This window comes from Cygnus olor, chromosome 2 (genome assembly GCF_009769625.2).
Source record: "Cygnus olor isolate bCygOlo1 chromosome 2, bCygOlo1.pri.v2, whole genome shotgun sequence".
NCBI lineage: Eukaryota > Metazoa > Chordata > Aves > Anseriformes > Anatidae > Cygnus > Cygnus olor.
The window spans coordinates 87,261,758-87,289,504 of NC_049170.1; the positions used below are offsets into that span (position 1 = coordinate 87,261,758).

At 38.6% G+C, this 27,747-nt stretch overlaps 1 protein-coding gene across 1 annotated transcript; it reads left to right on the top strand.

Annotated features, from left to right (window-relative positions):
* Window positions 1-213: 213 nt before the first annotated feature.
* SPATA48 (spermatogenesis associated 48) lies at window positions 214-27,747 on the top strand. The gene is given in 9 exon segments (XM_040548714.1): window positions 214-1,065; window positions 7,538-7,620; window positions 9,337-9,410; window positions 10,057-10,195; window positions 10,691-10,758; window positions 11,802-11,843; window positions 12,386-12,493; window positions 24,212-24,319; window positions 27,500-27,747. Coding segments are annotated over 9 exon segments (1,260 nt in total). The 5' UTR covers window positions 214-551; the 3' UTR covers window positions 27,624-27,747.

Below are 27,747 nucleotides of genomic sequence, written 5' to 3' on the forward strand. Positions count from 1 at the left end.
TGCATTTATCTGCAGTAGCATTTGATAAATTTTGTGTTAAATCTGTGTTTCAGTGTAATTCATATTTGTGGTCTAGATATGGACAGAACAGTTTATTTTAAAATAAATCAATGAAAACTCCAGCTAATCTGTAGTAAAATTGAAAGCTCCTTAATTTTGCCTCTCCTAGATGAATAAGTGATTGGTATTGTCATTTCAAGTTGCTATCTGCATCCCTGTGAGGGACGGGATAGCTGTGGGACACCTGAGCCACGTTACACACCAGGAGACATTTAATTGTGAGTCTGTTTCTGTTGTTACTGAGCAACACGAGGACTCATTGCTAATTCAGCAGCTCCATTCTTTTTGCACCTTACTTGATAAATCCCTTTCCAGGAAAGAATTCCCTACTTAAGCCATTGCCTTGCTCTTTGCAGTTGTTTTGTGCTGATACACTGGATGATAACCTCTAGTTTTACTGTGGTTTGTTGGCTAGGACTTCAGAAACTTAGAGAAACAGGAGCAAGTGGAGTCTGTTAAACTTACTGCCACATAAAGGGAGATAGAGGAGAATGACCACGGTGTCCCATGGAGCTGAAAGACAGGCAACTGTCTTTAAGAATTTCGCCATGTCAGCTGAACCACTTCACAGGATAGGTCACCAACAGTACCAAAACTTGTCAAAGAAGACGTGCATGCCTCTTGTGAGAGGTCCTGAGAACAGACATGACTTTGCCAGCTTCAAAGAGAAAGACAGCAATTCCTTTCTTAAATTCCATCCACACTCCCCTCCAGTCGGGCCAAATTACCCCTTATTCCCACACCAAGATGATGTGCCTTTAGTAGATCCCTGCTCAGGTTTTGTGAGTGCGGGAGGGGATGCTGATCTGCAGCCCCATACTGGAAGAGCTATTGAATCCCTGGTGGACTACATCGATGTGAAACCTCAGCAGCGGGTTCCCGTTGCAGGAAAGGGGGCACAGACTGCCCACAGGAGGCACATGATCCTCCAGGAGGAAACCAGCCAGGACAGACAGTGGAACTCCAGGGCTGTGCCAGCTGCTTCGGTCAGGGCACGACTTGAAGGTAAAGCAGGCTGCTGTTTTCTTAATCACTAAAAAAATCGGTGATGTTTAACAAATCGGTGATGTTTAACAAATAAATAAAATTCGTTTCTGGACACCATCCCTGAGGTTCTGAAAGAACACCATTATGAAATATATTTGTGCTGGATATTTGAACTCAATGCAGTAACTGCTGTAGAATGTTTGATTCGCTGTCATGGCTGTAGCAAAGAGGTACAAGTCAGCAAATTCTAATGAGCGTTTCCAGAAAAAAAATCTTTGAAGCTATATAATGTTTTAAAGAATGTGTGTAAATTGAGAAGCTAGGCACAGTAGCCATAATGAGTTTTAACCTGAAATAACAAGTCGCTGCAAAGTGTCAGGAAATCCCCTGAATACTTCCGGCATTTCCTGACAAATAGCAGTGCAGAGTATTTAAGACGTTGTTCAATGTCTAGTTGATGGGAGAACAGAAATCCTTTAGGACTTCTTTGACCATCACAACTTGGTCAAAGTACATATTACCTTCTTACTTTATTTCAATGTCAAGGTGGGTCTGATCATTTCATATTAACTACAACATCAACGTGGACATTTACTGTTTCTAATGTGAAACAAAATTGGGTTGATGGTTAATACTCAAAACCATGCTCTGATGAAAATTCTGGAAAGCTTGTATATCTATCCAGGGCTTCTAAAGGCAGACATCAGTAGTAGTAAGCAATGTGGTTGAATTTTTCTGAAGATTAGGCCAATTCCCACAATTTTCACAGAGAAATGGTTATTACAGCTAGAACAAAAGTTTAAGAGAACTCAGACAACATGCTTATGTCTCATAGATGGGGGAGGCATTTCTTAGAACATGACAAAGAAATGTAAATAAACTGTTTGGCTCCATTTTACCATACAGAGATAACACACAAACTTCATAGTTAACTGTACTTTGTTCCTATTATTGTCACTATGAAGTCTCTAAATACAATAAATTCGGGCACTGTTTTTGGTTTCTTGTTTCTGTCTAAGAAGTTTTCACTTTAAATTGCTTGAAGCCTATTGCAGTCCAGTAACAGAACCCAAAAGCACAGAGGATAGAAAAATAAGAGCCTGTAACTTTCTTTCTTTTTTCTTGTTCATTTTTTTTTCTTGATCATTCCATATCATTTTTGCTCTGGTTTCTCAGTTTCTGTGATTTCTATTTACTTAAGAAATTAGATCTCAGACATCAGTCAGAACTGATCAGGTTTTTTCTTCAAGCCTCTGGAAAAGTGAAGTGGAAGGAAGGTTTGAGGTATGTGTTTCTACCTGGTCATTAATTTTTCCAATTCAAAGAAAAGCAGACAGACACAGAGGTAGAGATACTGTGGCAGATGTAGAGACACTCCTGAAATGAACACAGACAAAATCTGAAACTGAATGTCATCAAACCAGTGATATGGGTTACTATCAAGAAAGTGGCCCAGAATGTAGAGTAGTTCCGGAAAACAGATAGAAACTGCCTGTGACTTTCTGTTGATTTGTCATTGGGTAAAGTTAACTATTAGAGTGAAATACTGACTGCACTGAAGTTGTCTACAAAAGTCAAACTTAACTCAGGTACAAAACCTTGAAACAGATAGAGTCCACCATAAATGTATCAGGGAAAGCTCTGCAAGTGTTCTACCAAAGCTAATATTCATTTACAAGTTTTCCTGCGATGCTGAGGTGTTGACTACAAATGTGTAAATAGAGATTAAAAAGTAGATGTGTTTTAAATTACTATTCCTAATGATACTGCATAAAAAAATTCCAGATTTCAGCTACTCAATTCAGAGCCTAGGTACCAACCCACAGGCACGTGATGCTTTAAAAGTTGCTAATCTCTCTAGACATCAGTCCTGAGACATTCCACTGCTAAGTCATTTAGGGAAGTTGCACTGAAAGAGAGATCAGTCAGGCATTTTGCAAGCAAATGGTACAGTCAGTTTCTGCACTGTCTTGGTGATGAAAGGAAAAAAAAAAAAAAAAACAGGGACAGAAGCAGCCTTTGGGGCAGATGAGCTGAGGTATATAGAACATCTGCAATATGCAGGAGGTTTTCTATAGTGAGAAAATGTAGAGCTTTGACTTTGGCAGTCAGCACTGTTACTCTGAATTTCCCCACCAGCCTTTTTGCATCTACTGAGCAAAGCAAGTTTATGGAGCAGTGAGGCTCTGTAATATCAAAGCATGAAGAGAAGCTGACAAAGAAGGTCATTTTAAGACCTAAGCCTACCAATGAAAGGAAATAACTTAAGAACCCAGGACCCATTCCTGGAGGTGCTCAAGGCCAGGTTGGATGGGTCTTTGAGCAACGTGGTCTAGTGGGAGGTGTCCCTGCCCTTGGCAGGAGGGTTGCAACTGGGTGATCTTTAAGGTCCCTTCCAACCCAAACCATTCTGTGATTCTATAACCAAGCAAGCATGCCATTGTTCTTCCCTGTTGTATTTTCCTATCATGATGATTTGTGAACCAGGGATTCCTGACCAGGAGGTGGTGTCCTTGTAGTTAGTAGTTGTGGATTCATAATTTGTCTTCATTGATTTATCCAGTTGCTTTTTGAATCCATAACTTAACTCCCAACCCTCTATTTCCAGATAATTTGTGACTATGTTAAGCAACAGAGTCCTAAGACCAGATGGGTTACCTCCAGGTCTCTCTCAGATATCTCCATCCCCCTCGAAAACTGGCCATTTACCTGTTCCCTCTTTCTCTGATCTAAAGAATTATCTTCATTCTAGTGTTGCTTTAAGAGGCTCTGTTCGAGAATTTTATGCAGAGCTTGTTGAAATAATTGTGGTCATGTTAAACTCCTTCCCAATGGCCTTTTACTAGGAAGAGTTCACAATGCTTCCAGCCCAGAAGCAAGAAGCATTTTCTCCAGAGCACTGATCATCCAAGACTAAGCCACGCATTGAGTATGAGGCACATCAGCCTCGCCTACCTTTCAAATGATGTTAAAAAATGAGTGTAACCAATGTTGGTGCTGCCTTAGTGTGTAACGTAGGTACTTAGTGAGACAGGACCTTTTACCTGCCTGCAGAAGGAAGAAAAGCTAGTCAGAGGCTACAACATGATAAGCAAAGAGCAAAAAAAAAGTGCAACATAAAAACCATAAAAGTGACAATTCAGAGTACTCATAACCAACATGCATAGCTCATAACTACTGCAGCATATAAACAAAGTCAACTAAGAATGCAAACTGGCCTGCAAGTAGGCTGAAAAATATCTGCCTGTGGTAAGAAGTTCTATTAAATAATTTTCCATAACACAGCCAAATAATAGCATACTGCCTAATAGACTGGTAGGTTATCCAGAAAATACTGCATAAAAAGCCCAAACAAACTCTTGAGGACTGACTGCCATTGTGTAAATGGTAACTTTGGTTTTGCTAAGGATTTTATTACTTTCTGTCTCTGCAATCATGTATTTCACTGCACATTTGTTTTTCACATGTCCAATAGCAGAGATGTTTGTTTATTTAACAACTTTGTTCTTTATCTCTTGCTTCTTCTGTCACACGTCTTTCCAATCTACACTGTTGTTTTTATGCTTACATAAAATCAGTTTTCAGTGGGTGGTTTGAGCCTTTTCTTTCACAGGAGTGAAAAAAAAGAGAAGAAGTGATGTTAATTGGTCATATTTATTTTTCATACATAAAGAGAAGTAGAATAATTCACCAAAGAATTTAGTAAAAGCATCTGCAAGAGTTATCTGTACACCCTTCAGATGGCATTATTGTCTCTTGCTAGACCCTCTGAAGTCATTATTACTACTAATTTTAAAATACAAAAAGTCAAAAAGTGAACAGTTTTCAATTGACAGTGAAGTGCAATGAAGCTTTTCCTTTAACAAACAAGAAAAAAAAATCTAGTTTTCATGGTTTGGGGAAAATGGCTTAGAAAAGTGAATGAGTATATCTTCAGTTCACTCAGAATCACTCAGAATCCAAACCAGAAAATATCAACATTCTTTATCTATCACTGAATCCTGCTTTGCCAGATTAGAGACTAGTCTAAGTAATAAATTGACACTGGCAACATTATTATGATCTTGATAGTTAAAAGTGACAAAGCCAAGACATTGATGGCCCAATTTGGACAAGAACAAATCATGCTGTTTTCAATCTAAAAACTAAAAATGTGGACTAAAAATCTAAAATGTGGACTAAGCAAATCACTAGGGGCACAGAAACCTCCTGAAAGTTAACTTAAAGAAAATAACTACTGCAGCTTTTATGCTAGAGTTTTCCACTGAAAGCAAAAAGAGAAGTAAATGTCAGACAACTAATCATCTCAGCAGCAGGACAGTAGAATCAAGACAGCTAATTACAGGATACAGTGCCAAGAGCAGAGATCTGTAGAAATTCATATGTACAATTACCAAAGCAAATGTAAAAATATATACAGATCCTCCTAAGGACACTATAGCTGAAATGAGTTTTACACATACAGCGCAAGGAACAACAGTTGCAACCTTTAGCTCTTTAATCAATGAACAAGAGGAAGACTACTTTTATGGAATTACTAAAATATACGCATATATGTGAGCAGTCTATCTATTTACTGTAGAGGGCACTAGTACACACATATCCATGAAGTAATTACAAAATTTCAGACATAAAACATAATGGAAGCATTCCCATATGAGTGCAAGTCATATATTTGCAGATAACATTTACAGTTTACACCAGGCCGATGCAGTGAAGATGCAGACGCCATCTTTACTGCAAGCACTTTGCCTATTTAAGAGACATTTTTCAATTGAATTGTTTTAATTGGAGAGGATTTCAGTTCAAAAGCTCTCTTCACAGTACAAATATCCATAAATTCTTTCAAGCTTCTCAAAAACAGCAACTTAAATTTATAGCATACTGGGCAAAAAGCTCTTTCAAAAAGCAAGTTGTATTATTTCGCTATCTACATATAGCATTTTGACACTAAACCTAGTGACTTTTGCCTGTGACTGTGATTTTCTTTTATACTTTTAGTGACTAGTTCTGCAAGAGCTAACTTTTCATTCTGTACAGTGGTTTCTAACTTTTAGACTTTGAACAATCTTCTCCAAAGTATACCTTTATAGGAGAAGTATCTCTATTATGGTTTAGCTTACACTTGCTACTTAGAGCTTCAGATGCATCAGAAATTTTTAGGGGGTCTGGAAGTGAAAAGCAAGTTGAAAAGGAAGGCATAAGTAAGTGTTCCTCTTAAGGGAGCTGAAACTATGGCATTATACCATCTTTCTGTTTGGCTGCAACTCTCTTGGTTTCCAGCAAGTGTATGCTGGCTTACTAGTCAGTACATATGTGACTCAACGCTAACTGCTAACTGCAGACTATGGCCTCTTGATGAGTAAGCCTAATTTACAGGACCTGATCAGGGAGAGCTCAGGTTATTGGAATATGAAGCTGGGAGGATGATGGAGGGAGGGAAATACCTTCAGGAAATCATTCACCTACTGCTAATGGAATAGCTTGTCTGTTACTAACAAGGTTGGCAAACACCATGTAATTGTAGAAATGCAATATGTAATTACTAGTTTGGGTTGCATTAGCAAGCTTTTATTATAATGGTTGTGAGTTTGGATATTTTCCTCTATACATTTCATAGAACCATAGAACCACCAGGGTTTGAAAAGAGCTCCAAGATCATCTGGTCCAACCGTCCCACAAATTTAATTCTGTACATTTAATTCTGTACATGACAATATGTGAAGTTGGCCAAACCACAGCAAAGTATGTTGTGATATTATCTATCTTTTACTTTCAGCTTCCATGTAATTAATTTAATGTAGAATCATAGAATCATAGAATCATGTAAGATCCTGAATTGGAAGGAACCCACAAGGATCATTGAGTACAACTCCTGTCTCCACACAGGACCACCCAAAAATCAGACTATGTGTCTGAGAGCCTTGTCCAGATGCTTCTTGAACTCCAGCAGGCTCGGTTCCATGACCACTGCCCTGGGGAACTTGTCCCAGTGCCCAACCACCCCCCGGGTGCAGAACCTTTCCCTAACACCCAGCCTGACCCTCCCCTGTCCCAGCTCCATGCCGTTCCCTCGGGTCCTGTCGCTGTCCCCAGAGAGCAGAGCTCAGCGCCTGCCCCTCCGCACCCCTCGTGAGGGAGCTGCAGGCTGCCATGAGGCCTCCCCTCAGCCTGCTCTGCTCTGGGCTGAACAAACCAAGGTGCTTCAGCCACTCCTCAAACGTCTTGCCCTCTAGACCCTGCACCATCTTTGTAGCCCTCCTTTGAACACTCCCTAATAGTTTTATGTCTTACATGTATTAAGAATGTAGAATATGTATACATGAAAATGCATTTTTATGGACATTTGTAATTCCTTTCAGAGCACTAACAGGTACCTGAACATCGGTGCATCAATTTTTATGGGAAATTGTTTGAGTTATTTTCATCCAGTGTAGAACAATAGGATTGCTGCAAAGGGATTAACACAACAGGAAGCCCTTTCTTTCAGGTTGGACAGCTCCAGTGAAAGTTTTTCCTGCTTTACCTGACCAAAACCATATTTTTGCATTTTGTATGGATCCCAATCTCAAGGCAAGTATCTGGTGCTCTTGTTGTAATAAAGGAAAACATAGCCAAATCATTTCATTTCTAACCCTGATTTCCATGTGACATACTTTTAGCAGTAATTATGATAGTGTAGTGAAACTGGACTTATTCATTTCTTCATCTAATTAGAGCAAATAAGTGCATGCCTGTAGCATGATCAAATTTTAATGGGAGCCATTTTTCCAATAATATTCATTTTTGTATGTAAATATTCATTTAGACTGTAATGTGAGACTGATATTACTCATGTCATATGTGTGTAACTAAAGACAGACTGAGAGCAAAAATACCAGAACATACAAAAGATACCAAAACTACAATTGAAATTATATTATTACTTTAAAAATTAGGCCAGCTCATATTTGCTATAAATACTCATATATTTAATACATAAGCACTACCTATGAGTGCAGCCCTGAGGAGAAGGACCTGGGGGTGTTGGTGGATGAGAAGCTCAACATGAGCTGGCAATGTGCACTCGCTGCCCAGAAAATCAACCATATCCTGGGCTGTATCAGAAGCAGCATGGCCAGCAGGTTGAGGGAGGTGATTCTCTCCCTCTACTCTGCTCTCCTGAGACACCACCTGGAGCACTGCGTTCAGCTCCAGGACCCCCAGCCTAGGCAGGAAATCAACCCCCATCAACCTATTAGAGTGAGACCTGAGAATGGCCACAAGGATGATCAGAGGGCTGGAGTACCTCTCCTATGAAGACAGCCTGGGGGAGTTGGGGTTGTTCAGCCTTGACAAGAGAAGGCTCTGGGGAGACCTTATAGCAGCCATTCACTGCCTAAATGGGAGCTACAGGAAAGGTGGGGGGGGTGGCGGACTCTGTGTCAGGGATTGTAGTGACAGGACAAAGAGGAATGGCTTTTAACTAAAAGAGGGGAGATTTAGGTAAGATATAAGGAACTCCTCTCCATGAGGTGGTGAGGCACTGGAACCAGTTGCCCACAAAAGTTGTGGATGCCCAATCCTTGGAAGTGTTCAAGGCCAGGTTGGATGGGGCTTTGAGCAACCAGATCTAGTGGAAGGTGTCCCTGCCCACAGCAGGGGGGTTGGAACTGGGTGATCTTTGAGGTCCTTTCCAACCGAAACCATTTGATGATTCTATGATTCTATGATTCTACCTTATTTGGTGCAAGACCCGAAGAAAAAAGTAAATAAAAAGACATCAATCTGTCCATAGCACAAGTCTAATTAAGTCTTTCCTGTACTGAAAATGTAATGGTATCTTTCATCCTTCTACACTGATAAGAGTATTCATAGCCCTTAAAGTGTTGCACATGCTTAAATAGGTCTTTAAGTTGGACCCCCTCTAATAGCTATGAATATCATACAAATATATCAGGCAAGTGTGAAGGACTACAAAGTACATTTGCTATGCCATTTTATAAATAACATAACAAATGGAAAGCTACATTCCTGACGGGTAGAGGGGCAAGGACATTCTACTAGTTTTTAAGCTTACATCCACTTTATTAAATTTTCCTTCCTAAGTAAAACTTTTCAGAAGTATATCCACTCTCCAAATAAATCTCCAGTGCTGGCTGGTGAAGAATATGAGATTGCATGTTTCACTTTCTTACATGAAAGAAAATATTAAACTAGGAAAATACAGATACATTCAATTCACTTTTTAAACAAGAAATCATATTATCATATACTATTGCTTTCTGCCATTTCTTTGATTTCTCTTAGGAATTAAATGATCCTTCTGTGAGCTGGAGAGAAGAAAAAGCAAGGAACTATTTCTACAGGTCACGTACTCAAAAGTGAGGCACCATTTCTTTTAAAAATATTTTTGTTTGTGTTTTGCTTCATTTTTTTCATGTTCTTTTTGCTTTGATGCACCTTTAGGTAGCAGAGCCTATGAGATGACAAACAATTTTTCCATCACTCAGGACTTCTTGTCTTGCAACAGCAATTGCTTATCATAGGACTCATCTCATTACCTGTAGTTATCTAAAAGTTTGCGCCCAGACTGGCATTCATCTCCAGTTCCTCTATAGGCAGTGAAGAGAAACTGGAGCTTCCTAAAGGACATGCTGTACATCTATCTTGAACAACTGCCACAGGCATGGTGTCTAATCTCTGTTTATATCACTTAACTGATTTTTCAAGCTTAGGCAAAATAAATCCTATCATCACCATAAGCTTTTTGGAAGATAAACATTTTCTTTCAATTAGTAAATGAGAAATCTTTAAAGAACAGAAGCCTGTGAAACTCTGCCATAGCTGCATGTTCCCCAACAGGCAACATAGAATTCCAGTCTTTACATGTCCCTTTAAAATAGAAATATACACCTTTGTTTTTTACCACATTCTTCTTTGTCACAGAATTCCTTATTATCTAGCTACAGATTTCTTTCAGTAATGATTATATTAGAGCATTTTTACCTCCTTTTTATTGTTATCCAGAGCATATGAAGAAGTTCCTTGGGATAATATGTTACCATCCAAAATCCAGCTTCCGGAATCAACTGTGGAAGTGATGGCTGATCCTGTTTCCCAGTGTTTCACAAAAAGGAGATACAATCCTGAATCTGAAATAAGCCAAGTCAGTGAACAACTTCTTGCCAATTCTTTTTTTGGTTTTGCTAGTGAAATGTAGCCTATATACTGTATAGGTCATGCAGTCAAACCTCCAATAATGATTTCAAGTAAAAACAGTCCCAAGTGAGCATTTATGGTCAACATCACTCTCAAGTAATTTCCTCAAATTGTTTCATATGTTTTCCCTTTTTCCCTCTGTAAATTGGCACAGAAGAAGATACTCATACATATTACCAAAAGAGAGGACAAAGGTATTGATTATAAATTGGTTGATAGGAATGATGCTGTAGCACAGGAAGTCTTAAGTTAGATTATTTGTAATTACTATCTGTAATAATTATTATTTTTACTAAATTAAAATTCAGTCCTGCAATTGGTTCTGCACAGGTCATCCTTTCCCTAACAGTTTATTTCACTGGTGTATTGCCGCATAAGAATTTATTAAGCTAAATTAATTAGGTAATGATGCCTTACAAGAAGCCTCTATTTATGATTTTAGGTTATTGGAAACCTTTGGGACAGATTTCAGACAAGATCTTTTACCTCTCCACAGAAACCAGTTTGTCTGTAAGTTTCTTTTTGTTTTGTGTGTGTGAATATCAGTGTCCTCTGAACATTTCCTTTAGGAAGTCTGTGTACAGTTAATTAATTCTTAAGACTAAATTCAGCAGCATTCTATAACTAGGGAAGTAAAGATATTCAGTCAATACCTATATTAAATGTACCCTCCAACATGTTTTTCCTGTGAGAGAGTTAAGTAGAAAAAGCAGAACAGAAGAATTCTGCAATGTAAATGAGTGTCATGATTGCATACATCTGATGTTTTCATCGAGATTTGACATTTACGAAAATCCCACAGTAATCATACACATTTACAAACTTGAAGTTTTATCTGCTGAGTAGAATCCCAAACAACCTCAGAGTTTTAAATGAGGCCAATAAAAGGCTGACAGGAAGTTCAGAAGGGCTTACTCAGATAGTGAGCCAAGTAGAGATGGGGATGAAAAGTGTGGTCAAAGCAAGGCAGGAAAGCTAGAACTTGCCTGTTTTCAAGGCCATGGCAAGCAGTTTTGCTTGGCCAAACTCAATGGACAGGTGCACTGCTAGGCAGTCAGGCATACAAAGTCAAGCAGGCACCTCTCCAGAGTGGAAAAGAGATAGCATACTATCACTGGCTTCTTGGAATTTGCTCTTTCAGAGAGCATAGATGTGGCCAGTGAGAGCAGCTTTCAGAGACAAAGCAAGAGAGTAATTCAGACCTGATGTTAAGGTTTCCCATGTTCTCAAGAACTGATTAAAGTGTTACAAGTAGAAAAGCAATTCATGCTTAAATAAAACTTGCATATACAGATGTAGGAAATTGCCTGAAGCCCCAGCATCTGAGGATGAGGGTTAAAAGGCAAAATTCTGCATGCTAAACTAAGTCGTTTAGCATATATGCCAACATAATCATTTACCAGTCTTCTACCACAATTCAAATGAGCATTGCATCACTCCAAGAGCAAAACTTTGGCTTGTCACCACATCTCTTTTGGGACCTCATAAATATTCTGTCAGAATATTCTGCCTGGTGTAAAAAAAGGTGATTGATGTGTTTTGTCTTTTAACAGTGTAAGCCGAAGCTCTCGAATCTGTCATATCCCTTTGTATATGTGAGTACAATGTCCTCGGGTTCTTTCTACTTTCTACATTTTTGATTTAGCCCAAGCAACAATTGTAGATGATGCAAGAAGCAGGATATAGACTGTGGGTTCTATTCTTAAGGTGTTTTCTGGTGCCAAGGGGGAGGGTGTGCTGAGTCTTCTCTGCTTGTGGGTGACTCCAGCCTTTTACCTGTAAAGTGTGAAGTAGGACCCATTATGTCCTCTTTGAAAGAATATCCCAGTCTGATCATTGGCATAGCCAAAAGCACAGGGAATGACAGATTTCAATGTTGTTTCTGCTCTTCACAATCCTCTTCTCTGCACATATGTACTATGTGCTGTCATTTGTTATGTGCTGCAAATTCAGCAAATGATTGCTTTCATCTTGGGATATGCCAAACACACAGGGCAATTCATCTCCACATTTTTTTCTTGTGGACCATTTTAATAAATAACTAGAATTTTGGAGTATGCAGTATAAGGTTCATCTGCCTCCACCATCTGTTTTATGAATAATGTACATATCTTTGATTTCCTTTCTATCCAAACAGTAGCTGTGTTGGTGCAGTACATTTTGAAGACACTGACAATGCCAACGTAGACTTAATCATGTTTAACTGTGTGTGAACTTCAAAGCCTTGCTACACAAGCACTGCACAGTATGTTTCTCTTATTATCATGATTTTGATACTGTGTCTTGAGTTCTTGTTACTTGGGAAAGGTAAAGAAAGTATTAAAGATCTAGCCTGGGTTCAAAAGAATTTAAAAACTTGGGAGGAACACTCCTTATAGTTTTGAATAATTTGAATGAGGTTCTGTTAACGCAGGAAGCACAGTGGATTTTCAGGTTCAAGACTGAGCTTGAAAGTCTTTTTTAATAACTGAGTCAATAGTAAATGGCCTACAGTGGTAACTTCTTACAGTGATCAATGTAGGTCTATATAAATCTAAGGGACCTATTCAGTCTAGATACACAAAATTGCCCAAGGCAGCTCTTACAAAATGAGCAGAGAGATGTCTACTGAAATGATGGTATAACCAGTTTTATACATCTACTTGTATTATGGTAAACTTAAATGCAACTTATTCTGACTCTATATGAATTTTTCATAGAACATTAAGACCTGATTCTATACTGCATTGCATTAGTGTTACAGTTTCAAGGAAATCACAATCCTAACACCCAGCATCATGCTTTCTAACCAAAAATGTTGATTAGGTTTTTCTTCCATTTTTTCAGAAATTCAAAACATTTTTTTTTTTTTTTTTTTTTTTGTCTCCCCCCAGCTTTCAGGGAAATGTCCTTGTCACAGCAACATATTGGCAGTAGTTAATGAAACTTGTATGTTCACATATGCTTCCATCAGTGCTATTTTTCTGATGTTGAGGCTAGAGTTTCAAAATCTGGTAGCTGCGCTGTGGCCCAAGTGGCCCTGACATCCATCTAGTACAGCATGGTCATAATGGCCGACCAGTAATTGACTGCCAGATGAAAATCTGTCCTCAGTCTGCATTATCCTGGGAAGTACAGGCTATCTGTGGTAACACCAGTGCAATATACTGTCTTGGTCAAATGAACTCATCATGATCAGCAGGCTCTGACGTAGGCTGGGATGAAAATTGGAGTATTCTCTCACTTTTGCTGTTAACCTTGGTAGACTAATTGCACAATCGAGGTTTAAGAACTGGGCAGATATCTTTCCCTTGTTCTCATTCTAGAAAGGATGTATGTGAAGCTACTCTGAACACATCTTCTAGATCACACCCAAAAACACCCAACCTGTGTTTCCTACTGATGCTCAGACAACCGAACACAGGCATTCCTATAACTGCCCAGCAGCAGAAAAGAGATTTGTGTTACATCCAAGGCTCACGTGCTGAGGACATGGAAGAGAATGTTCTGAGCTCAGTGGGTCCCAGGAACTTCTGCTTACACCATTATGAACAAAGTTCTTACTTCCAAAAAGCTGTGTTTATTTTCAAACTATGGGATATTTTGATACTTCAAAAACCTTTTTTTTTATTTATTTTTTATTTTTTTAGTATTTATGAATAAGGGACTACGGCATTCTTTGATGGGCAGTATGACTTTTGGAACGATAAAAATGTGATTTTTAACTTCAGCCACTAGATGGCCTTCTAGTTTGCAAAAGTTCTCTGAATGCCGTTAGGAACACCACATTAGTATTAGTTATATCACAAACTTTGATATTGAAAGGTTTTCACTTTAAGCCTTTCCTAAAGTATTCTTAGTAGCTTGAGATGATATGAAGCATTTATTTGCAAACTTTTGAGACAGCAAAATGGTGAAAGTAACAACATAATGGTAAGAGCTAAATATGGTGAAACAAAAGAGGAAAGAGACTTCTGTTTACCTTATCAGATTTTCTCTTTGCATAGGACTTTCCTTTTTTTTCCTTTCAGTGATCTTGCATAGCCCACGTTTGCATGAAAACAACAAAGGAGATATGTCATTGGAGAAAGCAGAGGGAGAGAAGCTGCAAAAATATTTCCCTCTCAGTTCTGAAGAAAAGGCAGAATGCTGGGCCTTACTCACATATGGCATTGTATGTGCTAAACGTCCCAGTTGCTGGGAACTGGCTTGGATGTGACTGCAATTTCTGAGCTCCATCTTGGGTCTGTTCACTTCCTTCTCACATCAGTTTCAAGGAGAATACCTATCCTTTTGCAATGCCTTACATGCTGCCACACTTTTTGGGAAAAGAACTTCATCATCCTTCATACAGCCCTACACATTATGGCAGTAGATTCACAGACAATGTAAGGTGTTGAGCATTGTAAGATAGCCAAATTTGACCCATATTACTGCAACCAAACCTATTAATACCAAGCTGTGAATGTACCTAATGCACCCTTCTGATTGTTTTATCTCACCTCCTGCACAAGGCATGGTTTCTCACAGTCTTCATCTAACTTGCAACTTCTGCTTGAACTAGAACAGAAAATAGTAGAAAATGATTCCTGAGAAATGTGCTTTGAAATACAGCACACATAGCACACACCATAGTACTGAACAGAGATTTCTGAAGTGAGCAGAGATATTAACCCTTAGTTCTGCCAGATCATGCAGTTGTTGCTGTTGAGCTTCGGAGAATAGAAGCTGATGTGTATGCTGGGCTGCAAACAGACAGACATCTTGGCTGGAGCTATTTTCAGCATATAGTATCATAATGGATCTACACATTTGAGCAACAGGTTCTGTGTTACTATCTCCAGTATTCTCCATGTCATTTTCTTCGTTTTTAGTGAGTGAGGCAATGAGTTTCATTGATTTCTGGCAAGAAGGAGACCAAGAGCACTGAGACCAAGAGCACCTTAAAGATTCAGAAATCTCAAAGGTGTGAAAAACTCAACTCCACCTGAAAAATTCTATTCCTGAAAGGTCTTCATAAAGTATATTTGTTCACTACGTCTATGACTGTAAGATATCAAGATTGCTATGATTTTAAGCAGAAGGAAGAAAAAAGTTAGAAAGAAGACATAAAAGTGATTCCTGTGACATATATTTATATTGTTTTGCTTTTTGTGTTTGACAGTAGTTCTGGACAGATATATAAAAGGCTTAAAGGCTACTAGACTCCCACTGAAATCTTAGACATATGTTAGATACATGGTTTGGATTTAGAAGCATAAGTATGCTTTGTAAATCTGTGAATTGTAAAAATCTCTTTGCAGATAGTCACTTTCGCTCTTTCATGGACTAGCAGTTGCACTTCCTGCCTCTAGCACTTAGGCAACAGCACTCAGGCAGTACTCAGGAGGGAGACACTCTTCTTCCTCAGACCATGCAAGAAAGTGGTTGCCAGTCAAATAATTAGCAAAGCTGAAACTTGCTAAGAGTCATCTGTCATGTTATTTTGCACAGACAAACAGGAAGAGTGGTGAACCTGGGCATGTTTTGTATGTTACCCTTGTGCCCACCCTCTCTTCCTTTTGGCAGAACAGGAAACCATCTTCTGTTTTTCTTCTTTTTTTTTTTTTCTTTTTCATTTTTTTTTTAAGGAATTAGAAAAAAAGATAAAAGTCATGACTTATGCCGCAGTTGAGCCTAAAAGCCTCCAGAACAAGATCAACCCTGTTTAAAGGCCCTGTGCATATACACAGTGCTCCGGATAATACACTGAAGTCCTTACTGTACAATTTGGAACTTTTACAGATGGGAATCTAGGTGGGTTTAAGTGGCTTGCCAAATGCCACTGAGAATTTATAGCACACTTAGGATTTAAACTTCATATATCCAGAGTCCCAGCCTGTGCCTTTTTTTGTTGTTGTTTGGTTGTGGCTTTTTTTTTTTCAAACTCTGATCTTTAAACTGAAACAGTGCTTTGCTTAAACTTCATTAGAAAAAATAATAATTAGCAGAAAATATTGACCACAGTTCTTAAAAGTTAGACTGACACACAAGCGAAGACTTCGGAATTTAAGTTATCTTTTATCCAGCCTTTTATCTCTGTGATTCAGAAACAGAATGGCTGGAGCCTTCATCACATGTAAAAAGCCATGTCATAAGTGTTGTGACTCAGCTGGAAGGGCTAAATTTATAAATCTGGACTTACTAATCAAAACTGTTTATGATCTGGTGGCAGTCTAGGGTGATCAGTGGGAATTTCCATAAGGGAGCTGTGGAAATACTTTTCTCAGGTCAGGCTCATCATCTTCATACTTAATCAAAGATCCTGGATGGTAATTTATTTCTTCTCATTCTTTCTCAGGCTTTCATTAAAGCCTGTCTTGGAGAAAGGGATTGATTGTATCATCTCTTGAGGTTTGTTCCAGCTCTGGAATGCAGCATCATTCTTAATATCTTTGGTTTGTGTATTGACTCCTAAATTTGCATTAGAATGAACTTGTTTGTCTCTTCCGTCCTTCATAATCTTGTAATGTGTGCCTAAAAGCTGCAATCATTCACAATCACAATTCGTAATCATAGAACAGCTTGGGTTGGAAGGGACCTTAAAGATCACCTAGCTACAATCCCCCTGCCATGGGCAGGGATGCCACCCACCAGATCAGGTTGCTCAGGGCCCCATCCAACCTGGCCTTGAACACCTCCAGGGACGGGGCATCCACAGATTCTCTGGGCAACCTGTGCCAGTGCCTCAACACCCTCTGAGTGACGAATTTCCCCCTAACATTTGATCTAAATCTCCCCTCTTTTAATTTAAAACCATTCCTCCTTGTCCTAGCATTATCTGACCAAGTAAAAAGCTGCTCTCCATCTTTTTTATAAGCACCCTTTAAGTATTGAAAAGCTGCAATGGGGTCTCTCTGGAGTCTTCTCTTCTCCAGGCTGAATATCCCCATCTCTCTCAGCCTTTCTCCATAGGAGAGGTGCTCCAGCCCTCTGATCAACCTTGTGGCCCTCCTCTGGACCCTCTCTAACAGCCCCACATCTTTCTTGTGCCGGGGGCCCCAGACCTGGATGCAGGACTCCAAGTGGGGCCTCACAAGGGCAGAGCAGAGGGGCACAATCACCTCAGTTGACCTCCACATTTCTATAGCAGCACATGGATCTGGCTTTATTACCACAAAAATAAATAAATAAATAAATAAATAAATAATTTCAAATACATACTTTACTGGTTTTCATCTTTATTTCACATTTTTGATAGTTTTATTAAATCTCCAGTTCTGTATCACTTCTTTACCAAGGATGTCACACAAACATTTTAAATAAAAAGCTAGTCAAAAAAAATAAGGAAATTAAGAAGGAATCCTCTGAAAATATCTTTTAAACATATTCCAACTCTAATAAAGTCTTTTTCACCAGTAGATCTCCAAAAATCTCTTATAAAGCATATCATGATCTCATTTTACTGCTCAAAGCTGCATCAACCGATCTACACTGGAGTTGCAGGCTTGAATCTTGTCTTTTCATGCCATTAACTAGCAAGCTTTCAAAATGAATACTTCTATACTTTCATGTATTTGCATTGAATGTTCCTTGCGCAATTTTTTACAGGCATACTGGCCAACATACTTCCAGAGGCTCAAGTAGCATTTTTTGTTGTTGTATTTTTGAACTTACTATTTTTTTTGCATAGTTTCTTTTTCTCGCATGTTTTTTATTTCCTACTTTCTCTTCTTGTCTGCCCACTTTAAACTCTCTCCTTGTATTTGCTTTCTTTTCCTTCAAACCCCTGAAGTATAAATTCCACTGGAATTAATGAGTTGAAGATATTTGCTTAACAAGATTTCCTGAACAGGATGGAATTAAGTATGTGTTCATATACTTTGCAGAACTGAGACCTCTGCTATTTTGTTTTAGAAGACTCTGGAATCTGAAATGATTATTCCTATTTTCCTTGGTCTGTTGTTGTTTCTTACTGATTTGATTATTAATTATTTGCTTATACTATTTATTCATTTGTAGAAAATGAAAAGCACACTTGATTTTGTATGTCACATAGCTAACCATATACCAGGTAGGGAAGCAACTGAGAGCTAAAGGTATGTTTTGTGCAGCCAAGCTTTTGAAAATAGCTCAGCAACCACACTTGAAAACCAGAATTCAGAAGGAGCTCACATTCTGGGTGTATGTTGATTGCTAAGCTCCTGTGTAAATCTGGCCACAAACACCACAATGAAACTTTTAGATACTGAGCGCTTGAAAAATCTGGTATGTAACTGCTGCTTCAACCCAAATTTGTATCAAGGAAGAGGAGGATAGTCAGAATTCAGAGGAAACACTGTATTTTCAGCTCACTTGGGCAAGTTGCACAGGAGAGGAGACTTTGCAGCACAGCTACAGTGACTTTCAGGAAGGCTCAGATGGCTAAATTCTCTGCGCACTTTTGACTTCATCTTATTAATAAGTGAAAATAAGCAGTGACCCAATCATTCTTTCTTGTTATTAACAACTACTTCGAAAAAAAAAAATCTTTCTTATTCAGAAGTGCATTTTTAAATCAGTAATTTTGAAAACCACACAGAACTTGGGTTTACTGCATCATATGGATTCCCAACGTAATCATCTGCTCTTCTCTTTTTCTTAAATATCCTCATCAGTATGTAATTTTGTATAATCCTCCTCCAGTCCATAGTCACCAGCTTTTTCCTTCAGTTGACCTCTTCCCCATTCAACTGCTGAAGCAAGGTTATGCTCGATGTGGTATTTTAGTTCTGCAGGTGTTTTAAGGGTCAATGGAAAAAAAGCCTCCCACGCTGGTGATGGGGATTTCCTCTGCAGCATTCATGGGCAGGGCTCTGGTAAGTGCTCAGCCTGACAGACGCAAATAACTCTCCTTCTTGGCGTTGTTAGTACTCCCTTACACCCTCTATGTGTTAGCAGTACTTAGTATAGTAATAGTGCAGTACACGTAGTGCATTCCAGCATACACAGCAACAGTTCCTATCGATCATTATATCTGCCTCGTGCTCTTCTCTTTTGTGTGTCTCTTCTATTACAGTACAGCCACTGCTTGATTTCCCACTGTGGTACTTACTGCAACCTCTTGAAATTTGACAGAAGCAGTTAGAACAGAGATTACATTTTCTTGTTCCACATTAAAAGCCTCTGCCTCCAGAGTTAAACAAAAATCTGGCCGTTATTTGCATTTTAAAACTTGCTACTTATAATTCATCGGCTTTCATAATACTCAGTAGAGGGCAGTGCTTACACAATACATGTGCGATCTACCAGAGTGCTGTTTTCTCAGCAGTACTTTTGAAGCATCAGCTGGTTCATGCTTTTAACACTGATAAAGCAGATTATGCCACTTACTTCTGAAAGATGAAGGCTGAGGAAGCTGAAGCGACTTGGCCAAGGCCGTGGAGGTTCTCTCTATTGGAGAGAGACTAGGATCTGACCAAAGTCCATTTCTGGGAGCGGTTGTTTGAAATGTGAACTTAATACACACAGTTTCCAGGAAGATAAAGTCCTAAGTGTTTCAAGTCCTGGTTCTTGCGCAAAGCTGTTCTCTGAAACTATCCTTTATTCTCAGTTTCCCAAGCACATTGGGCAAAATGCTACTATCACACCAGTGTATCTGTAGTGACTTCAGTCATATTTCTTCAGTGTACAGTCAGCTTCCAACTGACTGTGTGCATGCATCCCTTATCATTTCAAGTTACCACAGAAACCTCACAGGCCACAATTAGCTGGGGACAGGACCCTCTGCTGCCTTGCACCTTGCAAAGTCATTTACATGGACTGCCTAAGAGCTTTCCCACAATGTGTCTGTTCTTCAGAAACTGACAGCTTGTCCACCATGTACGTATTTTTAGTGGTTTTCCAATTTGAGTCATTCAGGGGGTGGCAGGAATGGGGGGGGGGGGGGAGGGGGGGGGTGGCGCAAGGGCGGGATGCTTAAATATCCTAATTTGACATTTTCCAAATTAGATTTTATTGCTGGCTGGAATTGATATTTTGTTTCTGAAAAATAGATATATTTATACTAAAAAAAGGGAAAATAAGGGCTTGAAAATGTTGAAAAACAATTAAAATTGTCCAAAATTGTAGAAACAAAATGGTCTAGCTCAACCTGGTCCAAAATATTTCTGGGAAATCACCATTTGGGTGTTTTAATCCTTTTAGAAATCTCAAATCCTTTTGTAAATTCCCTATACTGCTTTGATGGCTGAGGGAGAAGGGTACGAAATGCAGCCAAGAGTGCACTGTTCAAAAATCCTGTTGGTCCCATTCTTCACTCTACGTGGATCACCTTGTTTTGACTTCACAAATTCTCTCAGGTATATTCTTTCCCAACACTGGGTCTGTATGCATTGAGTTTCTTGACATAACATCACATCAGAGGTATTTTTACCATGGGTTATTCTACTTGGCAAATAGGATCATGGAGAGAAAGAGGAACCACAAATGAGTGACATGTAGATTTTCCTGCCAGGGAATTTGAGGTGGAAACCAGTTGCAAGTCTTACGTATTGTGAGACTCGCCCGTTTTGTAATTGCACTGACCAGAAAAGCTGATCAATGATTTTATCTGGTGATTTTGTTCTTTAGGATTTATGAAACAATGTTTCTAAGAAAGAGTAGGATGTTAGGAACTCCTTGCTCTTGAGTGCAAGATACGAATCTTCAGGGCTGCTTTCACGAGACAGAAATTTTGCACAACAAATTTGCATGCCTCACTCAGTTGCTCAGGTTGAAGTTCTAGATCCAAGGTTTTCAAGAATTAAAAAATGATTTGAGGCAATCTTGATTTTGCTCCCCTAAAGACAGCTGGGTTGCAATTTATGTGGCAAACCTGGGCATCCAAACCCTGTGGACCTTACAACATCTCTTTCAGCTGCTGCTTCATAACAGTATGGGTCTTCTGTGGGTCCTGTACTGTAGAGGGATATCTCAGATACCCTAAGGCATCTCAAGTGTTTCTGTCAGTGCAAGCAGGTAACTAAATTAGATCCACAATGTTTTTCCTAAAGACTACTAGGAAATAATCTTCAAAGACATCCAGAGTTGGACATACAAAACAGAAATACACCAAAGCAGAGGACATTCAGAATCACTACATTTCACTTGAAAAGTCTTACAGCTTATTCAGCTGTTAGCATAGTATGTTTCCTACCATTAGGACTAAGCTGCTAGGATGATAACAAGGAAGTATATGAACAAGAGAGATGTCATGGTTACAGAAAGAAAGCTTGATGACGACAGCATAACCACAGAGGAGTTTTGTATGTTGCCCAGTGGTAGCCTGGCACTTAGTTGTTTTCTTTAGCAGCAACAATCTAGTTTAGCAGCTCATCGGAGAAGACACACAAGAGCTAGACAGCATGATCCAAAAACAAAAAACCAAAGGGGTATTTTTTTAACCTCAGTTTCTTCTGCTTTATCACATACATAACCGCAGCACATTTTTGCATCTTCTTTGCAGGTTCCCAGGACAGCAGCTGCTTTACTGTAGTCTAAGCTTTCTTACTATCCTGGTACTTTTGGCTTCTCTCCGCACATCTCTCTTCTCTTTCAGAGCTACATCCTTTCCACATGTTGTGAAGCCAACAACTTCTGTGAAACCTTTCTAAACAGAGAGTCTAGAACAAATCTTCCCCTTTGGTCATCTCTCAGGCTTGATTTTTGGGTCACATTTTGTCATTTATTATACTTTTCTCTATTCTTCTTGTTTTTCAAGCTTTAAATGTCAGAAGATTTTATCAATCAGATGCCTCACAGTGCTTAATGTATTTGAATATCTCCACAGTTGTATAGTTATTATGTGAGTTAACTCCTAATAGGCTCATAAAATGTTGCAAGATAATATGGGGCTTCTTGTTGTGATCTCTTCTTTGCAATGCTCACACAATTTCAAAGAAATCAATGGAATTTCTTTATTACATGTGAGAGATATATCTTTATTATAACGCATTGCCAGAGTAGTAAAACTATTTACACCCTGACTCCCTCAGAATGATACCACATTTTCAAGTTTGGTTTGGCTGAATGCATGGCCTTATACTCACACACACTAAATGTCCATTGAGTACCTCAGTGGGATCCCTGTGTATGGAAATGAATTTTTCTACACAACGTTACTTCATCTGCACATAACCTGTCTACTTTGACATGAAAAGGCAACTCTGTCTGCAAGACATTTTGGCTAATTCTGAAAATATGTTTCACTTCTGTACCAGATTTTCAGGCCTGTTTTTTGCCACTGTGTGGCTGCTGTCTAGACAGACAGCAGGTCTGTTACTTGCTCAGCCAACTACTTGGGGATTCCCTATCGGGAACAGTTTCCTAAGTGCTACAGAACTGCTGTACTGATACTACAAAGCCATCCTCTCTGGAGGGTCACACAAAGTGTGCACACATGCAGTGTGACGCAGAGAATGTAGCAGTGTGTGGATATATGGGTTTGTGCAAGGTTACTCCAAAATTAATAATAATAATAATAATAATAATAATAATAAAAACTAGATTGTCCTTCTGCCAGCTATGGGTGCAGACTACAACATCTACTGCCAATGCTCCTGTGACAAGTGTAGTCCCTTGTAACTGTGGTAGGTCAATACAGCATTTTGTCATTACCTCCGCTATTCTGGTGAGGAATTTCAAAGCCAGGATTTGTAGTACACAAGTCAAAGAAGTATCTGATAAACTGCATCTCCCACATATGTCCAGTTTTGCATCCTGTGCTGAATTTAGTTGCAGAGAAGCAGATAATCAGCTGTACTGGAACAAATAGCTCCATGCACTTTATAATTAAATGAACTGTTTATTTTTGCCCAGAATACAGCAGAACCAAAAAATATCTAAGATTATTTACCATTCACGTAGTCAAATAACCCACAAAAAGTAATACAGGTGAGGTTTACAATCCCAACTATTTTCTTGATTCAGTGGATGAAACAGCTTGCCATGGGCACTTACCCCCATATGGGGAGGCTGAATGTGTTTATAATTCAGTGGAGTCCTATTTTGAGCTGTCAGTATAGAACAGTACTGATGGTACTCTCTGAATAACTGTGCTGCAAAAAAGCTGTCGTATTGGAGTATTAGATTGTTTTATTTTTAATCTTCATGGATTATCATTCTGTATTCATACTTTATTATTTATTTATTTATTTATTTATTTGGTATTGGTCCATCTCTGTTTCATCTTCCAATTTCTAGTAAAATTTTCTGTTGTTATACCTCAGATAAGTAGAATACTTTCCTTAGCCTCTTTAAGAAACTTTCTTTTTAGATTTCACATTAAAACTTAGGTTCAGAATTAACAAAAGGGTTTAGTTTTCCAGAATTTTGAACATACTGTCTTAGTCCTCTAGTGCACTCAAGCTAAATTTTAAGTTGATGTGTCTTAGCAGTGTTAGTAATGTTGCACATACATGTAAATAAATTCTAGAGGAAATTTAGAGAACTTTAGAATCATTGGGGAAATCATTTGTGTTTTAGGGCACAAGAAATCACACCTGTTGGCCTAAAGCCTACTATCTCAATTCCTTTTTTAATGGGGAATGTAATATCAGCTAAATCTGTATCACATTTAAAAATATATATATATTTCCTTGCTTTTCTGTGAACCACATGACCCCATATTTTCTTTGACATGAAGTGATGAAATGTGGCTTATGATAATGAATGATCATACAGATACTCCAAGTACTTAAAAAATTTGAAAAAAAAAAAAAAAAAAAAGATATTGCCATATCTAACACAAGGGTTTGGGATCAATCAATGAGATCAGAATAATGTTGTTTTACTTATCTTGAAGAAGCTATGCCAGTTTATACATTTTAAGGATTACTCATTATATTATGATGAATTTTTACCCTACCCATCTTTGATAGAGAAACACTAGTTATTTTAAAACTGATCTGTAAGTCATATTCCAAGCCTGTAGTCATTTAATTTACTCTTTCTTGCCCCCCGCTTTTTAACTTTTTTTTTTCTTTAGCACTCCAAATATCCCCGGATACACTGGCAAGGTTCATTGGTCAGCAACCCACCTTGCAAATTCTAATCTTCCATCAACATCCCCATCAATAATTGCACAAATGCATGGGTAGGTATGAGGTATATTTCTCAGCTTGTTCATAAAGATTACAGGGAAAATCCTAATTGCATTTATTTAGTTAAAGAACAATTAAGTGTTAAGTATGACATTCCCTTAGCTTAAAAAATGCAGAACAGTTGGCATTGGATCCCACCACATTATTGACGTGGTAATCTGAAAGCATCTTGAGATTTTTTAATTTTTATGGAATGTCATAAAGTATGTATGGGGAAGGTATCTTAATAAAGTAAATCATGATTTCTAAATGTTTCTACATTGAGATGTATTTTGCCTACCTGTGGTGGCTAAGTCACGGCTTAAGGGACATTTTTTTTTTTTTTTGATTGGTCTGTGTGTTCTGGAAGATGCCCATGAATGCCAAACTAAAAATTCCCAAAATAAAACTGTGTGGTATGGCATTTCCACAATGGTGTCACCAGACTCTCATGAAATGGGCATTTGCTATACAAAAATAGTTGTTAAAAATGGCTGGATTTACTCAGAAGGCAGTGAGATGCCATCATGCCATACCTCCACATTTAGGCAGCCCAGAACCCTGTGACTATAAAATCATTGTTCCCTCACATCACTTTTGTGACTACTTCATGAACTGAATTAATAATCTTTACTCTTTCTTGGCCTGCTCAAGGCCCGATAAAACTATGGGCCACATTTCCGAAGTATGTAAGTGTCTAACTCCTCTTAATTTAAACAGAGATGGACACTTCAGAACAGGTGAAAAACCCTAGTCCTTTGATGAGAACAAAGAGCTCCTAGCATAGCCATAGGTCCAAACCAGCTTTTCTCCCAGCTTCAGAATAGTTTAGTAACTATTTGTGTCCCCTCCCTCTTTTATGATATTGTATTTTCTCTTTAGATTCTGATTTCTTATTTTCCAGAATGATCTAGGACATGGAGACACTATCCAAGTTTCCATGTATTCCTGATAAATTTATCTTCCATTAAACGGTTTAATTGGCCTTAGGATTCTGTTCACAACACATTTCAATTTTTTTTAACACTGCCGGCGAAAAGTGTCCAGAAAAGGCTTGAGAAGCTTTAGGGAGCTGCCTGGCTTTTGAAGAATTTCACCTTGTCAACTATTCCATTGTTGTGCAAAATGCAATGCACTGACTTCCATTTCTGCTATCCATCATGCATTCACTTCAGCTCTTTTTCTCTTGTGGTTAGACTTAGAAAATAGGCAGTCACCTGTAGTCACAGTCCCTGTTGACAGGGAATGAAAATACGCAACAGTCTCGAGGCTGTATAGCCTAATAAAGCTGAACTCAGAGCAGCTCGATGCAAGAGTAACTTGCTTGTAAATGTTAGACAATAAAAAGGCAAAGGCATCTCAGCAAGGATCATTGACAGGCTTCAGACAGATACCAGATTTCAAGAGCAAAAAGACAGATGCCAGTGCGATCTAAGAAAGGAAAACACATCTGTTACTTCATTTTACTTTCTACAGGTGTTACTGTGGGTGCTGTTCAAAGTGGATGAATTTTGTTAGTTTTTGGTGGAGAGGAAGAGTAGGGTTCTTGTTTTGTGCTAATGGAGTCTTTCTAGAACCAGGACAGAATCCTCTGACTTTTTTGAAGGTCACACCCAGAAACTGCAGACCAGCTTTTACCACACTCTTTCTGAGCTGAATGGCACCTTCTCCTGAAATTAGTACCCCTGGCTGGAAAATTGCAACAGACATTTTTTACTTTCTCTGCAGCTACTTTGGGAGTACGATAGTGTTCACTGACTTAAGGTGGAGGATTATATCACTCTGTGAAACTGCTTTGTAAAAGTATTACAGATGCTGGGAATCTCCCTCCCTCTCCCCACCCCAACATTATTTAGTGATGCCCATAAGACAGAGATACTTAACATTTGATATTTTCCCTTTGTAAAATAAGTGATAAAAGTCCTGTTAATTTTAGTCGCCACAGGTCAAGCTAGACTATAGTGGAAAGGTGAAGAGCAGAGAGGTTATTCCTGGAAATTGGGGTCAGACTATACCAATTCACTTCTATATGGGACATTCATGTGGGACATCATGTCATTTTTACTCTTTTTTAAAATGGCAACCCCTTATTTTCTCACTTTGATAATTCTCCAGTCATGACCGTAATAATCCCTCAGAACGTAGCAAGTGATTGCACGTGGCAGATATTTCTATAGCTGCTTTATTTGACATGTCTATAATATATGGTCAGTCTCCTGGAGACAGTTGTGGGTATCACAGAGATTTGCTTGTCTACTGCTAAAGTCTAATAAATGTTCCTATGAAAAGTATCAGTGATATCACTTACAACAGGCAGCATGCAACCGCTTCTGTGCTGTATTTCTATTGCATGGACCTTCCACGCTATGTGGTACAAAGTTGTTTATACTTGTTTTAAACATTCTGAACTCAATGGTGTTGCATAGGATATAGAAATAGAACATCAGAAATACGGTTTCTTCAACTTGGAATATTAATGGTATTTTTATATGCCAAGCTTTATTGCTGTATTGTGTTTTTATTTCTAGGTAATCCCCAGATGAAGTCAGAAAATAAGGTTGCAAAGTTTTTTAGTGCAGTTAAATTCTGACAGCACTGTTTAGCTTTCTCATAGGAAGGAATATCTTATGTGCACCACCAGTTGTATGACCATGTCTTGGGCTTGCAGTAGTTAATATAAGATAGCACTGCATTTCATTTGATTTTAGAGAGAAGGGCTGCACCTTTTCAGCAAGTTGTTTTGGAGTTTTCAAGAGTAATCTTTAGCTTAAAATATCTATATATTTATTTATTTATGTATTTATTGGAGACTGAATGAACACAAGGTTCTGTGGTCAGTTCTGTGTCAGCCCTACTTCTGATTAGAGGTTTTGCAGCTGAGGAGATACACTACATAATGATGCAGTTATAAGACTATTTATAGTCCTTCTTCCTGTAAAAAAATTAGAAGAGTACAGAAGTCTAGAGTAAATTGTTCCTTCTCAGACTGTCCCCAGCATATTTTCTAAACCACACCACAGTACTCTGTATCACGGTGACTGGGCATCTAGAACAGGCGTTGTCCCGCCATCTCTGGGGCAAATGGGCATAAGTCTTTATGAAGAATGGAGTGAGGGGGAAGAAGAGGGAGTGTTCAGCAATATGAGAATGTGTTTTAAAAGTCTTTCTTTTTCTCTGTCTTTTTGTAACTACTGGTACATAGCAAAACATGGAAGCTCATCTCAGTATAATCACCAGGGACCTTTTTCACAAATGATGACTCCAGTTAGTCCTCAGAATTCTTTCAACAAGACTCAGCAAGAAACTGTTAGAGTTTAAAAAGTGTCAGTCTTTTTTACCAGCCTAAGTGAGCCTTAGTGCCCGATACTGAGGAGAAAGGAAATGTGTGAAGAGGTGCGGATACTTTAAATACAGAACAAAAATAAAATAGCAAAGAAGTGTG